We start from the raw sequence: 17,244 nt of genomic DNA, 5'->3' as shown, positions 1-17,244 counted from the left end.
TTTTTTCGCCTCCTGACATGTAAATAAAACATTCATACACCTTTGACATGCCGCGTAGCAATGACTTTACGCACCAAATATCAATTTACCGTTGCTTTACCGCCTTTGGGTGCCAAAGTAATTCAACATGCATTAGCCTCTAGAAGCTCTAATAAAAAAAGTTCTGTATAAATAATAAAAGAAAACATACTAGAATACTACTTTACATCATGTTTTGTTGGATCAAACCTTTTGAATTAGAAAAAATGAATTATTAAAAAAAAAATCACATGGCGCCATCTCGTGGCTGCCGGTATTATAGATTCCTTCAGTAAACGTCAAGTCTATAAGCTGTCACTTCATTATTTCCATTTCGAAAAATATTTTTAAAAACAAATATTTTTTAAAATAAAATCAATGTCGGCGAAAAAATTTAATACAATTTTCGTGCGTTAGGCATTTTGCAGGTTTCGGTCCCATGCCACCCTCCGCTTCGCGTCGGGTGGCAAATTAGGACCTCAACCTGCAAAATGTTACCTACCGCACTCATAATGTAAATAACTATTATCGTTCAAATAAACGTTGAAACTGCGAAATCGATTACTTCAAATAATAGCAAAACTTTGTATACATCCCCTAAAAGAAGTGATGACGTCACCCCAAAGTTGCCAAAGCTATCTTACAAACTACATAAAAACTTCTCTGAAATTTTGTTCACTTATTAGTTAAGGAAACTCAGTAGGTAGTGGAGATATAACAATTTTTTCCTTTTTACAACAAATTCGATTTTATACAAGTCGTCCGGAAGAATGAATGCTATTATATCGATTATTAATATTATACATATTAGAAACTGTTAGATTTGGAGTTAGATAATAGTTAATATTTCTGGTCCGTGGTAGATTAAGAATTAAAAAAAACGGAAAATGTCAGAAATGGTTCTGTCAGATTTTATTTATTTTTCCATGGCCGACTAGTATAAAGATTATGGCCTGTCCAAAGGAATGCCAAAGCATGGCCGACTAGTATAAAGATTATGGCCTGTCCAAAGGAATGTCAAAGGTACATTACGTGCTGCCATCTATTAATAATTCAAAAACGACAAAAGAATTATTAACACCTTTTGAAAGGCACAAAGGCATTCATACTGAAACAAACCACCATTACACGTTTTGAAGTCCCATAATGTCAAGTCAAATTAAAATTTTGCTAAATTATTAAGTGTAATTATTAATAGATGGCAACACGTATCGTACCTCTTGGACAGGCCATAATCTTTATACCACAGAACAGTCAATATATATTTTTATACTAGTCGGCCATGGCCAAAGGTACCATACGTGCTGCCATCTATTAATAATTCAAAAACGACAAACACATTATTAACACTTTTTGAAATGAACAAAAGCATTCATACCGAAACAAACCACCATTACACGTTTTGAAGTCCCATAATGTCAAGTCAAATTAAAATTATTAAATGCAATTATTAATAGATGGCAGCACGTATCGTACCTCTTGGACAGGCCATAATCTTTATACTAGTCGGCCATGATTTTTCATAGTTTGAAACGGCTTAAAATTTAGGTAAAAAACTGTCACTTATGTTCTTATTATGTGTCAGAAATGTCAATTACTTTTTAACAGATACTATTATTGTCAAATAGACAAGAATTGACATAAATTGACAAATTAAATTTTCAATTCACTTTGGGTCAAATTTCATTTCCTGTTTTTTTTTTAAGGCAACGCTACTACAAATTCATTGTAATATTTTGGGTTGTTACTAACAAATTACATAGCCATTCTTTAACACATATCAGCAGCTAAGATCACTACTGATCCCAGAAAAGAAGTATTTAATAATAAAAGCCACATGTCCAGTAATTTTAAGTTTACATGTTGTATTTTTTACGAATACTCTGTCTAAAACAAATTTGTTTTATAGAGACGAACAGGGTTTTTTATTATATTTTTTTTTCTGATTACCTTAAGTATGTCAAGGGCAAAAACTGAACTCGAACTCATAAACCACAACTGCAATGCAAGAGCGTAAACATTATTACAAAATTTCAAGTTGTTTTCCAAAAATCTGGATCTCTAGGGTAAGAACTCAATACGGATTTCTAAACCACACGTGCAGGTGGATGTTATTTTATAAAATTTAAATAACATTTATGTGGCAAAATTTTATAAAGAGTGTGATAACCCAAACTTCCCGCCTTAAATTGACCTTGAAAAAGTTTGAAAGCCCCGCGAAAAAATTCAAAAATTCAAAATTTGGCCTTGGCTGTGATCGTCTAACAAAATGGAAACCTACGTTGTGTGTGTGTGTGTGTTTTTTTTTTTTTCTTTCATACAAGTGAGCATATACTGCGTGTGAGTCGAGAGCGCAAGAAATAATAGGCAACATTTTTGGCAGGGGCTAAAATGGCACCCCTCTTAGGAGCAAAGAAGCTGCGAGTATTCACTCCTCAGCCCCAAAAACCCCCTATCATCTATTCACGACATATTACATTTCAAATGAAACACCTTTAAAATATAAAAGAGAAGACACTCGCGAATTGACAGACATACACATATGAAAACCAAACAAGTACAAAAACCCTACGTTTATGTTATCAATGCAAATATTTGAATACTACTGGATGCAAATACACAAGTTATTACGGGAGTTAACAGGAGTACAACAAAAGTACCCCTGAGGCGTTCTAGCACAAGCGGAGTTTGGGGCTACCGGTCGAGGCTATTCTTCCCCCTCGACGGTGATTCTATCTATCGCCAAGCCTACCCAAACAGCACATCACACATCTCCACGACGGACATGCCGTCCGAAACTAGGCCATCGTTGCGAGGAAAAAGCGTCTCGGTGATGTAATTTTTTATTGTTGCGAGGGAATACCTCGATGGTGTTATTAATCTCTAGCGTTGCGAGGACATGCCTCGATGAAGTAATCAATCTGTAGCGTTGTGAGGGCATGACCCGGTGATGTAGTCAATCTATATCGTTGCGAGGACCTGCCTCGATGAAGTAATCAATCTTTAGCGTTGTGAGGGCATTCCCCGGTGATGTAATCCTGATAACTATGATAATAACGATGATAACCGCCTAAGGGAAGAAATTATTTTAACCCCCCGTCAGTTCGCGGTATGAATTTTGTTAATTTAACTGCCGTAAATGAACTATTAGCAATTTTGTGTGAAGAATTAAGAAGTGTTATAATGTAACACTTACGTATATGTATCCAGAAACCTATTCGTAATTTGTTAAACAAAGAATTATTATCCTGACTAATAAGTGAATTTCATGAAATCTAGCAAGTGGTTTATTTAAATAATCCTGATCGTTAAATTTGTGTTAGCACTAGTTGACGATAAAAAGAAAACTAACTTGATTGGCGAATTTACAAACAACAAAACAAATCTAGATCACATGGTCCGCGTGGAACGAAAGTCCGCACTTTTTTCCGAATAAAAGACCGCAAGAATTAGCCGCGCGAGTTGGGGAAACTGTGACGTCATTGGTGTTACGATTGATTGCCGTTAAACAAAGGCATTTTTATTAACTACCAAACCAACTAACCAAAACTACCTTACCACGTGATTACACTCACAGAAACACATCCAGACTGACGCTCCGCCATGGTGCCCTCTGTCGCTACCAAGCCGCCCTCTAACTAAACATGCAGAACTACCCCAAGCGCTACGTGCATATTTGATTGCCTATGTTTAACGATTTTTTTGATTGAATTTTTTTTCTTTCAAATTCAAGTTATTCTAATGTGATTTCGCACCGCTGTTAATTAACTTTAGCGCGAAAATTTGATTCAAATTTGGTTACCACAAGAGGTTATTAATTTTTGGGAAGTGGATAAACGCATAAAATTTAATTAACCTTTCACCAGGCTTACGATAACCTTAAATAACCTTTTGAAGAATTTAGAACATTCGGATTTGCAGTCATCAGCTACATATGTGGAAAAACCTAGTATATTTTGCCTTTTTTTTTTAATCTGTTTGTCTTCTTTTCATAACAAGTAACTGAAAACATGTTTAAAATGGTAAATTTTTAACGATAAATATGGATTTTGCAATAAGATCCGCCCTCCGGCTCACGTTGAATAAGAAGACGTCACAAGTATGATAGCACGAGTGGGCGAAACTTATGTTTTTGTTTTTTTTTCAGTATACGTAGTCTTCTTTTTATAATAAGAAGCTTAAACCATGTTTAAAATGGTAAATTTTTACAGATAAATATGTATTTTGCAATTATTTTAGCTCCACCCCCCGGCTCACGACGATTAAAAAAAGCCATCACAATTAAGATAGGGCGGGTGGGCGGTGCCCTTTTTTTAATCTATTTGTCTTCTTTTCATAACACGAAATTGAAAACATGTTTGAAATGGTAAATTTTTATCGAGAAATATGAATTTTGCAATAAGATCGCCCCCTCGGCTCACGACGGATAAGAAAACGTCACAACTGAAATAGGACAGGTGGACAAGGCTTATGTTTTGTTTTTTTTTTTTTTCAGTATACATAATTTTCTTTTTATAATAAGAAACTTAAATCATGTTTAAAATGGTAAAATTTTACAGAGAAATATGTATTTCACAATTGAGCTCCACCCCCCGGCTCACGACGAATAAAAAAATTCATCACAATTAAAATAGGGTGGGTGGGTGGGGCTTATATTTTGCTTTTTTTTAATATATTTTTATTAGTCTTCTTTTTATAACAAGAAACTTAAAACATGTTTAAAAAAGAGAATTTATTGCCAAACAGAACCATAGCGCACTGAGGGAATCGCCTGGAAAGATTCCTCTTCTGATCATTATTGGATCTTATTGAATTGTTCATCATTTAAGGTTATTTGAAGGGTGGTTTTCCAAAATTCCATTGAATATTTGAGAAGAGCACATGAATGACTGAATCATAAGCTTTCTTATAAATAAATTATGAATGTGAAGTCAATGAAGGAAAACATAAAAATTAAAAAACAACATAAGAAAACAATAAAATAACCTTGAATATGTTTCATCATTTGAACAAACACAAATGTTATGTTATTTTTTATAGGTATATTTCATTCCGAAGTTTCGTCCTGTCTCAGTTTCAATTTGTCAATATTCGTTAGTTTTTTTGATTGATTGCGCACTGGACCAGGTTGATCTGTTTATAAAAAAATATTCCCATGTAAAATCTACCCGTAATAAATTTATTAAATAAAGATGCATTATTGTTAAAAAAAATTACTCTACAGTTTGGTTTAAAATATTATGTCAAAACGTTCTCGTTTCAAATTCAAAATTTTCTGTAATCAAACCAAGAAATTTTTATTCTTGTCCATTTATTCTATCAAAGTGTTTAAGGATTATGGAAACCCGCAGTGAGGAGCACGAGCAGTCTAATACCCCACGCTACCGGATACCGACAATACAGTTACTTCCATCTTTCTTTAGCAAAAAGTTTATTAGTAAATGTCCTAATAAGTTACGTACATAGAAAGAAGAAAAATAAAAGGATTTCTGCCAATAAAAAGTATACACGTATAGTTATTTCTACACGATATATTTACCTACAACCAACGGAAGAGCATTGAATTTTATTCACGTTCTTTAAAAAAAAAGCAAATTTCAGTTAAAACTGCCCATATTAACAAGAGAAACAACAGAATAATTCTATGTATTTACAGACCAAATTGATTACACCTCCTAACCTCTGTTAAAAGATATTAAATTCCTTAAATATATTGAAGATCTATCCCTTTTATTACGCATCACAGGTGAGGTAGATGTTAGGACGAAATGCTGGTTGCATTTAGGTCAACAAATGGCGCCTAATTCAAACTTGCCTGTCGAGTATTCTAAACATAACCTATGAGCATAACCTCAATCTTCTAAAACTGAAGCTCATCCGATTATTATCAAAGCATAAATGGAACAATTTCAAACATTTCTTCAAAAAGCTAAACAAGCCCGTGTATGAATCTACCAAAAACAGAAAATGAAGACTAAATAAAGCTGTTGTAGGAATTCACATCATACAATTCCATTCATTTAGTACTAGGAAATGAATCCTGTGATCTAGACTCTACAGTATCAGCATTAGCACTAGCTTATTTAATACATTACCAGAAATGTACGTCACTAGTTATACCAATCATGAACGTCGAAGCAAAATATTTCCCCCTACGGACAGAAACCTGCTATTTGTTGAAAAAATATGGAATTGACCCCAACCTTCTCATTTTTAAGTTGACTGAAGCCAAAGTGCAAAGTTTCCTAAGCCAATTCTGATTTTTTCTAGAGATCAAATAGATTACGCAAATTTATTAAAAACAGGAAAACTATTTACAAGTCTTGTGGACCACCATGTATTGTCAAGTCATGACAAAGTCCTTGAAAAAACAGTTGTCCAGATTTTTGATCATCGACCCATCAATGAGGAAGAAATTTGCCAAGGAGAGCACATTGAAAAAACGGTGATTAAAATAGTGGGTTCCTGTGCCACTCTAGTGGCAAATGAAATTTTAAGTTGCAATCCTTCAATATTATTTAGTGAATTGAGTCATCTATTATATGGTAACAATTTCAGACAATCCTGATAATTGTCACTAACATTGCATATATTTTTTAGCAACTATTATTTATGATACAATTGGTCTTAACAAAGAACATGGTAAAACTTTTGATGAAGACTTGACTGTAGCGCAACGTCTAGAAGACATTCTTAAAACATCTCCAAACAGAAAAGACCTCTTTGATTTATTGTGGAAAGTTCACAATGACAGTTCAACCCTTACTACTAAAGACTTGCTGTACAGAGACCTAAAAATAGTGAAAGGTATCCCAATACCTGGGTTACCAATGCTAGTGGAGGACTATTTAAAACGTGAAGATGCATACAACGCACTTACAACTTTTATAACTGAAAACAAAAGCGCAAGCGCAGTTGTCATAGGAATTGATGCCAGCAAAGGTGTTAGAAGAGATGTCGCGATTTTTTCCACAGACTCGCACTTCAAAAATACCTTAATTAATATTTTGAAAAACAGTCAACAGATTGCAGGTTCAGACTTAATGCTAACAGAAGTTGTTACAAAAAACGAAAGCGTTGTTTGTTTTAGTCAAGGTAATATTAAATTGACACGCAAATTTATTTTACCTCTTGTGAATCAGGCTGCTTCAGAATGTAAAAGCTAAATAGTATAGCTCTTTATTAAAAAACAAAGGAAATTATAAATAATATTCTAAAAAAACTATAACAAATTTAATCATTCTATAACGTTTGGTGGTATGGAGCAGGCGTTGGCACACTCATCAAGGGTGAGTTGAGATCAATATCCATTTCAAGGGGTACAGTCGTTTCTTCTTGCGAATTTATTTTCGTTTGAAGTACTTCATATAAACTATGAACCTTTTCGCTGTGTTGGTGAGTAGGTTGTAGCGCTTTCATGAGCGTATGCAAACGACTGGCCGGCAACCGGGAATGTACATACCAGAGCAATTTTAACAAATGCCTGGTTACATTCTCTCTTGACAACCCAGCAAAAAAAAACTCGTCAAAAAGAGCCGTACAGAAATCTTCCGCTTGAAACTCGTCGGGGTTGTGGATAAGGAAAGCAACCTAAACAGGTTTTTAGTTTCATTTTTAAATCTAGCGTGAATACTTACAAGAGAATGCAAAAACGGATCTTCAAAAGCCCTGTCGTCCTTACAGTTGGCCAACACCGTCAAAATTCTTAATAATCCTACTCTGTCTTTAAGCCGCGCTACGTTAAGTGTGTAATACATAGCTAAAATACTGGCTACGGAACTATCTTGGATGTAGGCCTCCACAGCGTCTGGAAGGGGCCCTGAGTGTTCAATAACAGTAATTGCCGCTTCTCTTTCGTCTGGGGGCAGCTTGCTAGACAATTGTCGAACTTGGTCATCCACCATCAAAGACATTAAAGCCGGGAGAAATTTTGTGACAACTTGGCTGTCCAATTTTGGTTCCTTGAAGTCCTGAGAGTCGATCATAACCCACGCACTTAATCCCAACGCCAGCATTCGCAAAAGAAGAATCAAAATTGTGTTATCCTGAAATTTAATGTTAAAAAAATTATGTTGGCAACGTTACCAAGTTTTTGATCATTCCAAGGGCACATCTTAATTTTAACCCACCAACAAATTAAAAATAAAATAAAAAAGAATGTAATTTACTGCTTCGCAAAATGCTCTTGTATGCTTAATCAACGTATACTTACTCTTGGCATCCCCTCCACGTATATAAGATGGTGCAGAATCTTTATGGCCGACGTCGCCAAAAAATTTATAGCGTACGGATCACATAAAGTCATCGACAAATCACCTAAAACTTGTTCTTGGCCCCTTTTAACGTTATCCAAAAATCCCTGCAGCTCCCGCGACCGTTTAATATCCACATTCTTTTCTCGAATACAAGCATCAAGGCACCACGTAAATTTATGACACGGATCTATCGAAATTATGTCCTGGACTTCCAAATCGTGTAACGCCATCAACAACTCAGCCCTCAGGGTGCAGTAATGAACGTTACGGGTCCGAAGAAATAGAGTACGTAAGAATTGTAAAACCATGTCGTACAGTTTCACGCTGTTTCCTATCATGTGGGCTAATTTTTGTACTACTTCGCCTTGTCTTCTCACTTTGGGTGAAGGTCCGAAGAATTGCGTGCTCAGGTTCGTATGGTCGAATAAGACGTTTTCTTTTTCGCTGATGTATTGACTGAGTAATGGTGAAACTTCGTCGCCGAATAACGATTGGTTGTCTTTCCAAATTTGTCGCTTTACTTCTGTGTCGGTGTCATTATACAGTTCTCGGTCTCTTACTAATACTTTTAAGTAATTATCGTCAATTAGGGGGGTGTTTTTTAAAATTGCCATTACTATTGGTCTCAGAGCTTTCACTTTAACAACGGGGAAACTTTTAACTAGCAGCTCTCTTAATTTTCTGTCTCTTTCACGACCTTCTTGTTTACCGATTTCGTTGATGTGGGTTATAAGTTTTTCTCGAAGTTCCTATAAAACAATTAAAAATATTTTTCAGTTAGTATAAACATTAATATGTTTACTGAAAATTTTACTTAAGGCGAGCTCACGTTCGACGCATAAGAAACTTGTGAAATTTTAAATATGTCCACTATATAACGCGGGGGTAGTTAAAAAAAAACAATTTACTACAATCTTTTTTTAATTTCAATTATTAATGGAACGTGCTTTTAATCATTATTTTCAGCCTACAAAACTATATAATTTTTTTTATATGTATTACAAGTGGGATAGAGGCATCATTATAATTATTATGAATACAATGAGGTTTTGATTTTTAAGATACGTGATGTAAAAATTTCACAAAATTAAAAAAGATTATAGGAAACTGTTTTCTCAACGAACTGCCCCTGCGTGGAAAGTGTGGACATGTTATATTTAAAATTTCGTAACAATAAGTTTGTAAATAACGGAGATATTATATTCTGAGAATGTATTCAATAAGTCGCAAAGGACTTGCCTTAATTTGGCAGTTTAATTTATAATTTGATTTTTTTAAGTGAAAATACAAATCTTTTCCACGTTTTGTTACCAAGGTTGATTTTTTAATTTATCTAGATTCAGAAGTATATAAAACATACATAGACGATATAAGACCCACCACTGACCCGGAAATGACCGGCATTCAGGCAAGACTTCTATCATTACGGGTACTAAGACCAAGTAATGATATACATTGATTAGATTATATTATTAATTTCGCCACAAATCCACATCAATAATTATTATAATCATATACAGGATATTCTACATTGTATCTTATTTTGATTGTTTTAAATGATGCGCCTTCCATATTTTTACACATTTCAAATGCAACAAAAGTTATGTTGAGTTCCACAAAGCGTTGTTTTCAAATAATATACAACTAAAAATATGTACTTTAGAAGGCCATGAAATTGATTTTGAAAAAAATGAAGTTGACATTGCAGCTATTTGACTTTTGTATGACTGCAACTGTCAAAATGAACAAGGAACGCGTTGGTGTTGCCAACACCATTATTTTAAAAATAAATTTCATGGTCTACTCCGGGACTTTTTTTCGATCATATGGTATACGTAATCACAGGTACTGTTTAAATCATGAAGGTAAGATCTCCATGGTTTCAATTGATATCAATGAATTTTGCTTAAAATTGGTAGATCTGTCACTCCACCTTATTTCCTGTTGTCAAAATTGTCATGGTTGATAATGACATTTAATCGACGCCAAAATTTGTTATTGACTGTTACAGAATTATCATTACGAAACTTTCTTGAGAGCTTAAAGTGGGATTTATAAACTTGCTGTTGACGTTGAAGTTGAGGATTTAAGTTGATTACTACAAAAATTTACCATTTTAGACATGTTTTAAGTTTCTTTAAGGCAAAATGTAACCCCACCCTATCTCAATTGTGATGATTTTTTTTATTCGTCGTGAGCCAGGGGGGGGGGGAGTTTAACTGCAAAATCCTTATTTCTCTACGAGAAATTAAAAACATGTTTTTGAGTATCGTATTGTTCTAAGAATATTATGTATACATACGTATTAAGAAAATAATGGAGCCAAAGATTAGGCCCGACCCATACCTGCCCCGATCTCAATTGTCAATTGTGATGAATTTTTCATTCGTTGTCAGATCGACAGGCGGGGCTTAATTGCAAGATCCATATTTGTCTACAAGAATTCACCATTTCAAACATGTTTTAAGTTTCTTGTTCTAAAAAGACGATTACGTATATTAAGAAAAAAGGCAAAATATAAGCCCCACCCATCCACCTTATCTCAGTTGTGATGATTTTTTTTAACGTCGAGAGCCAAAGGAGCGGAATTTAATTGCAAAATCCTTATTATTTCTCTACAAGAAATTACCACGTAAGACATGTTTTTGAGTATCCTGCCCTGATCTAAATAGTAATTAAGTTTTCAGTTGGCAGACCTAGGGGTGGAGTCTAATTGCGAAATCCATATTTTGTTACAAAAATTTACAATTTTAAACGTGTTTTAAGCTTAGCTCATATAATAAATAAATAATTATATGATCTAAGGTTTTAAGTTTCTAAGAATCATCACAATTGAGATGGGGTGGGTGGGCGGGGTTTATATTTTGGATTTTTCCTAAATATACATTGTATTCTGTGAACAACTCAATACTCAAAAACATGTTTTTAATTCCTTGTAAGGAAATAGGTATTTTGCAGTTAAGGTCCGCCCCCTTGGTTCACGACGAATAAAAAAAATCATCACAATTGAGATAGGGAGGGTGGGCGGGCTTAGATTTTGCCTTTTTGTTTTAATATGTGTAGACTTCTTTTCACAACATGAAACTTAAAACATGTTTAAAATGGAAAATTTGCATAAGGAAATATCAATTTTGCAATTAGGTTCCGCCCCGTAATTGCAAAATCCATATTTCCTTGCAAAAATGTACCATTTTAGCCATGTTCTAAGTTTCTTGTTGTGAGAAGATGGCTATGTATATTTCTCTACAAGAAATAAAAAACATGTTTTTGAGTGTCGTGCTGTTCAAAGAATACTATATATTTTAAGAAAAAAATAAACCAAAAATTAAGCCCCACCCATATCCATCCCAAGCTCAATTGTGATCAATTTTTCATTCGTTGTCAGAGCGAGGGGCGGAGCCTAATTCCAAAATCGATACTTCCCTACAAAAATTTACCATTTTAAACATGTTTTACCTTTCTTGTTGTGAAAAGAAGACTACACATATTTAAGAAAAAAGGGGAAAATGCAAGCCCTTGTAGTTATAATACCTAATCTGTTTTTGAAACGAACAGCAATAAATCTAGTTGATTTAAACGTCGAGAATTATCTTTAACAATGCATAAGTACTGACAGAAAGCTACAGTATAGAAAATTATGGCAGCTATTTAAAATATGAGGGTTTAGGTAAACAGGTGATTAAATAAATGACTTAATATTAGTGGACTTCATTATCTCTATCAAAATTTGATTTTCGTGGAATTAGTGCTGTCAACCAGAAAAATGTCCCCCCTACTTCAGGGGATTTTCCTTCAGGTTGGCAGCACTGCACCCTACCGCAATTTGATTGGTTGGAAACCCAACGTCAACGGCAACGTAACGGCGTAAAGTTAAAAATTGGTAATCTCGAACGTCACCCCAACGGCGTGCCAACTTTCAACGGATGATATAAAAGACGCACATCTTCGCTGCGTATTTATCTTACAACGGCAACGTCAACGGCGAACAGCAACGTCAGCGACAAATTCGACTTTAAAAATAACATAGCGCCAAAAACTTGAATCAGGATTGACAATAGCAGTGCTAGAAAATTCTCTCAGAATTGGTTACCACTATTGCCAACTCAAACACTACTTGTTGATGACGATGTATTTTTAACAATAAGAAATTATGAAAAAACAACAGAAAGTCCAGATCATGTAAAAAAATCTAAATTTGAGGTTTATTTAGGACTTTGCAAGTAAATTAATAAAGTATCATATGATCAAACAAAGTCTTCTCAGGGGTCATGCAATTTATTTTTAAAACAATGATGTTGGCAATGCAGCTCTTCATAAAAATATATATATATTTTTTTAAATAAATTTCATAGCCTACTAGACGACTCTTTTTTTTTCGATCATATCATATGGATCATTAACAACATGAAATTGTGAACAAATAAATAAATAAATATGTATATAAATATAATAAAATGATGAAAACATTGAGGACTGAGTTACGTGAAAATGACTATTGCACATATCACAAAAAAAAATCATTTAGAAACCCTTAAGATAATTTTGTCAAATAACAATACTCTCAGAATTAGTCAAGTAATTTCCAGTGGAAAATGTAAAAACTTATCCCATTTTTTTTTCACACACAAGAAATATTCAGTGTGATTACTTCATAAATGAAATATGTTATTTTAAATAGTAAACCAGTATTAAACCTCGTGACACGCGAAATAATTGCACACCAACTGCAAAATGATGGATTAACATAATAAAAATATCTAATATTATTTATATTTACACAAAGTGTCTATAAATGATGCACTCATCGCCATACCTCTGTAAAATTATTAGGTTTATAACAAGATAGAGGTCGCTTTCAACATTTTTTGTGACTTATTTAAATTTTGATTGTAAAAATGGAACTGTATCTAAAACATAGTTTTTTGCAAGCGCAAAAATTGTTTAATAAAAAAAAAATACAATGACTGCTGGATGTATGAATCATTTATAGATACTCTGTAGATAAACCTACAACACGAACAGAATTATTTTTCTATCAATTCAGTGCACATGTTAATAAACATTTGCCAATGCTATAAAAGAATACAAAATATTCTAAAAGTAATTACCACATTGTAAGTGAAAATAACTTAAAGACTTGAAATAATCTGTGACTTGATGGACTGAGATAATTTGGAATGCCCAACCTTGAAAAAATTAGGAATTGTTTTTGTGGTAAATGAATATCATGAATTATAATTACACTTAATCACTGGTTACTGAAGTGTAATGTTAAATCAGACACCAGATTCTCCATTCTATATTAGCTTTTCAAACGAGAAACTAATTTTGAAATATTTTCTTTAAACGTGGCCACGTAATTATACTCTGCATGTTAAATTTATTATCAGCCATTTAACGCTTGGATAGTCTATGTGCTTAAACATTTTTACAAATTACAATGTGGCAAAATCTTATTCACACATCACATTTGTCGAAAGGCTAAATTTTACTAATGTCTGCAAGCAACTACTAAGCATGCAATAAATGATTTCCAATGGTATCACTGAAACTTAGTGTGAAATAACTGCATTGTCAAGTTTATTTGTAGCTTCACAGAGAATGTTTAGAACTGCAACCAATCACCCACAGTTACGCTAATTCATAATGAAATAATTTACCTCAACAACGGACATGTGAAAATCTAATCTTCTCACTCCATGTAAGTCAAGTAATGGAAGCATCGGACGCAATGAAGGTAGAAGAATACCATTTGTTACCTAAAAATAAATATAACCGCCACTGCAATAACTCAATCATAACCTAATTTAAACTCACCTGAAATTCTTCAATAGCCTTGAGAGGATCAGTACAACTTGTTAAAGCATGTTTAAGGAAGTTTGGCCCATGTATATTTAGGGCTTCCAGAGGGAAATCGTTTCTTGACGAAGACATGGTTGCGAAATATTTCTGTTAACTATATACCACACTATTTACATATTTCTGACATGTTTACTAACGAAATCACTACGCACTCTATCGGAATTTTCGGACACCAAGTCACGTGACAACCTTGAGGGATCTACGACCAGAGACTTTAAATATGTATAGACCGGCTATGTGGCCTAAAACTTGAAGCCGGCAGTCGCCATATTGCTTAGTACCAAACTTGCGCCAAATTTAAATTCTCAACAATTTCAAACGCATAAAAACACGAATCTTAACAAGTTTATTTGGAATAGTAAGGTGTTGCCGATGAAATGAAATACCTTCTTGACAACTACTCCTTTGTTTCGAATTACGACACCATCGTACAGCACAGCTCAGTGGCTTTTTTGTTCAAAGTTAACTTAATTTATTAAATACTATCGTAACAAACGCGATACGATTGGCATTATATGCTAGAAGCTAGGTCCAATAAACAAAAAACAACAAATAATAATCCACACTCAGCACCGAACAAACAGACGTTGGTACTTCTGTTAACGAAAACTCCAAAACAGAATTGAGATAGTTCCGGTTAATTAAAAAAAATATTTTAATGATATATTGCTTAGCAGAGTTTTTAACAAAAACTAACAATTACTGAAAAAAATGGGTTTTACTTGGAAAGTCGCTTCCGTAAATTGTAGTGGCGCTCCTATCGGCAAAGTCCTGAACTAACGGCTCAAATTCTGTGGAATTGATACCCATTTTTTTCAATAATTGTTAGTTTTTGTTCAAAACTCTGCTAAGCAATATATCATTAATTTTCCTCTGATATTCCTGTTAAAATTATTCGACGTATTTTGCATTAATTTGTGGTATATTTTGATTTTAATAAACACATTATTATTTAAACAAATTGTACCACTAACAAACATTTAATGACTCTGCGGCCTGTAAAAAGTGATGCTTTGTCCATGTGCGAATTTTCAAGCGATTCTATGATGGTTATGACTCAAAAAACTTGAAAAGAAAACATAGAATAGTGCTTTTTTACGATATTTCTCAGTCAATTTTTTTTAATTGATTGAACTGGTCTCTATGGTCTAGAATATGAAAAAAGCTGCAGTTTGATGTATGATACATCTATATTAATATCATTTTTTCAAACAAAAAACCAAAAAAAAGTTACAACTCCTCTAGCGAGTCCCCTTAAGTTGGGTCTAGGTTGACAGAAAGAGACCAGCAATGGCGGCGTTTCATGTGCACGCAACTGCTTCAACAAAATACACTAGAATGTAGGGTGATAGCCGGTCTATACAACATATTTAAAGTCTCTGTTGCTGGTAAACATATTAAACTTGTTATTTCCTTTTTCAATTATTTTGTTACCTTCATCGAACATTTTATCACGTGTTTTGAGTATTTTATTACAATTTAAGCATTTGTAAAATTTTTCACAAACTTCAGAATGATTTTGTAAACATTCTTGATTAAAACAGTATCTATTGGATTTTTCACAATATATTCTTTTTGCTGAGTCTTCTTTATGATTAGATTTAAAACACATTATGCATGTTTTATCCTTCGTTTTGCATTTATGTTTATCTTTGTCTTGACATGGTTTAATCACATTTTTCACAATAATAATATTGACCATAGAAAGCTGTCATACTATTGATTGTATCAAAATGATTTCCATTTTTATATAAATATATTTTTACATCTTTTTCAGGCCCCGAATATATTATGGAATTAAAGCATTCCGCTGATACGACTTTTATTTGAATATTTAATACTTTTTCTATATTTGGAATATCATCTAAAGTAAAATAAATTTTATTATATTCTCCAAGCTGATTACATAGCTCTGGAGCTAAAGTTGTTTGTAAATTTCTTCCCATTCTTGTATATTTTAATTTATTATCGTTATATTCTTTACCGAGCATAATGTTTGTATGATAAGTTAATGCAACAATAACGGCTCTTGCCAACATAATCTATCTTTATTTTTATTTGTGTTATACTTTTCTTTGTTCTTGAGTCTTCTGCTATATTTAACAATCTTTTCGCATTAGTGGCACCTCTAGGCATATTAACTACTTCTACATTAAATGTACAATCAACATTTATAACATAATTTTATAGTAAACTTTGTTTTTTCCATTTTTTGGTGTATTCAGTTTTGTTTCTATTATTTTAAATTTAGGTTTTTTTTTTAAATTCTGTAAAGTAATCATCTTCGAATGCAAAAGATTGCTCACTATTTTTTTGTAATTCCGTATTCACGTTTGATAAAGCAGGATATATTCCTTAAAACTTTGACTTTTTTAGAAAAGGCTGACTTCGAAAAACCGGGCAAATTCTTAAAAAAAATTTAACTTTTCAAAAGTTACCTTGAAAACCAGGCTAAAATCATTAAAAACGGGTTGTGTTCTAAATGGACCCTACTAGTAAAAATAGGTTTGCCTTAATTTCATAACCTGTTTGGACGAAACCGTATTCATTTTTGTGCTGAAGTGGCCCAACCATAGGCCCAACAAAAAACAAGCCAAAAAGGCGAATTTTAACTTTCAACAAAGGTACCTTGAAAAACGGATAATTTGATAAAAAAACGATGTGTGTTGAAGGGGCCCAAGAGGAAAAAGTGTTTAACACAAAGCAAAATTCCTAATTTTGAAACCGTATTCTTCAAAAGCGGGATATTTTCCTTGAAATGTTGACTTTTTTTGAAAGGGTACGTTTGGACATGGCCGACTAGGTTTGGAAAACAGGGTAAGTTTCTCAAAAATTTAACTTTATTAAAAAGTTACCTTGAAAAATTCAAGTAGTTCAATTTGTTCACTTAAATTCGGTATTTCTATCACATACATTACAAAAAGCCTTTTCTTTAACAATAAACATCGATAAACACGCACCTCCTTTGACACGTTATGAAAATATTGTCAAAAAACACATCTGATGCTGTCAAAATCGTCGAACAAAACAAAGGACGTTCACCTATTTAAAATGCCGCGTTGTGATTGGTCAATGTCAAATACAATAAGAAGCGGTAAAAGCAGCACTA

General features: G+C 33.3%; 2 protein-coding genes across 2 annotated transcripts; one reads left to right on the top strand and one right to left on the bottom strand.

Moving 5' to 3' along the window:
* Nucleotides 1–5,839: 5,839 nt before the first annotated feature.
* On the top strand, nucleotides 5,840–7,379 carry LOC135135322 (exopolyphosphatase PRUNE1). Its single transcript, XM_064064347.1, has 4 exons — nucleotides 5,840–5,961; nucleotides 6,012–6,235; nucleotides 6,289–6,563; nucleotides 6,619–7,379. The coding sequence occupies exons 1-4, from the start codon at nucleotides 5,917–5,919 to the stop codon at nucleotides 7,182–7,184; spliced, it is 1,110 nt and encodes a 369-aa protein (XP_063920417.1). The 5' UTR covers nucleotides 5,840–5,916; the 3' UTR covers nucleotides 7,185–7,379.
* LOC135135319 (negative elongation factor B) lies at nucleotides 7,182–17,134 on the bottom strand. Its single transcript, XM_064064345.1, has 6 exons — nucleotides 16,991–17,134; nucleotides 14,091–14,334; nucleotides 13,934–14,032; nucleotides 8,231–9,022; nucleotides 7,656–8,063; nucleotides 7,182–7,608 (listed from the first exon to the last, which is right to left on the bottom strand). Exons 2-6 carry the CDS (start codon nucleotides 14,205–14,207, stop codon nucleotides 7,261–7,263), a joined length of 1,764 nt encoding a protein of 587 aa, XP_063920415.1. The 5' UTR covers nucleotides 14,208–14,334; nucleotides 16,991–17,134; the 3' UTR covers nucleotides 7,182–7,260.
* Between the last annotated feature and the right edge of the window lie 110 nt (nucleotides 17,135–17,244).

Source organism: Zophobas morio, unplaced genomic scaffold (genome assembly GCF_036711695.1).
Source record: "Zophobas morio isolate AGI-343-1 ecotype UQ-CSIRO unplaced genomic scaffold, CSIRO_AGI_Zmor_V1 ptg000024l, whole genome shotgun sequence".
Taxonomy (NCBI): Eukaryota; Metazoa; Arthropoda; class Insecta; order Coleoptera; family Tenebrionidae; genus Zophobas; species Zophobas morio.
Note: the sequence above shows the minus strand (reverse complement) of the source record. Positions and strands in the feature narration are given on the sequence as shown.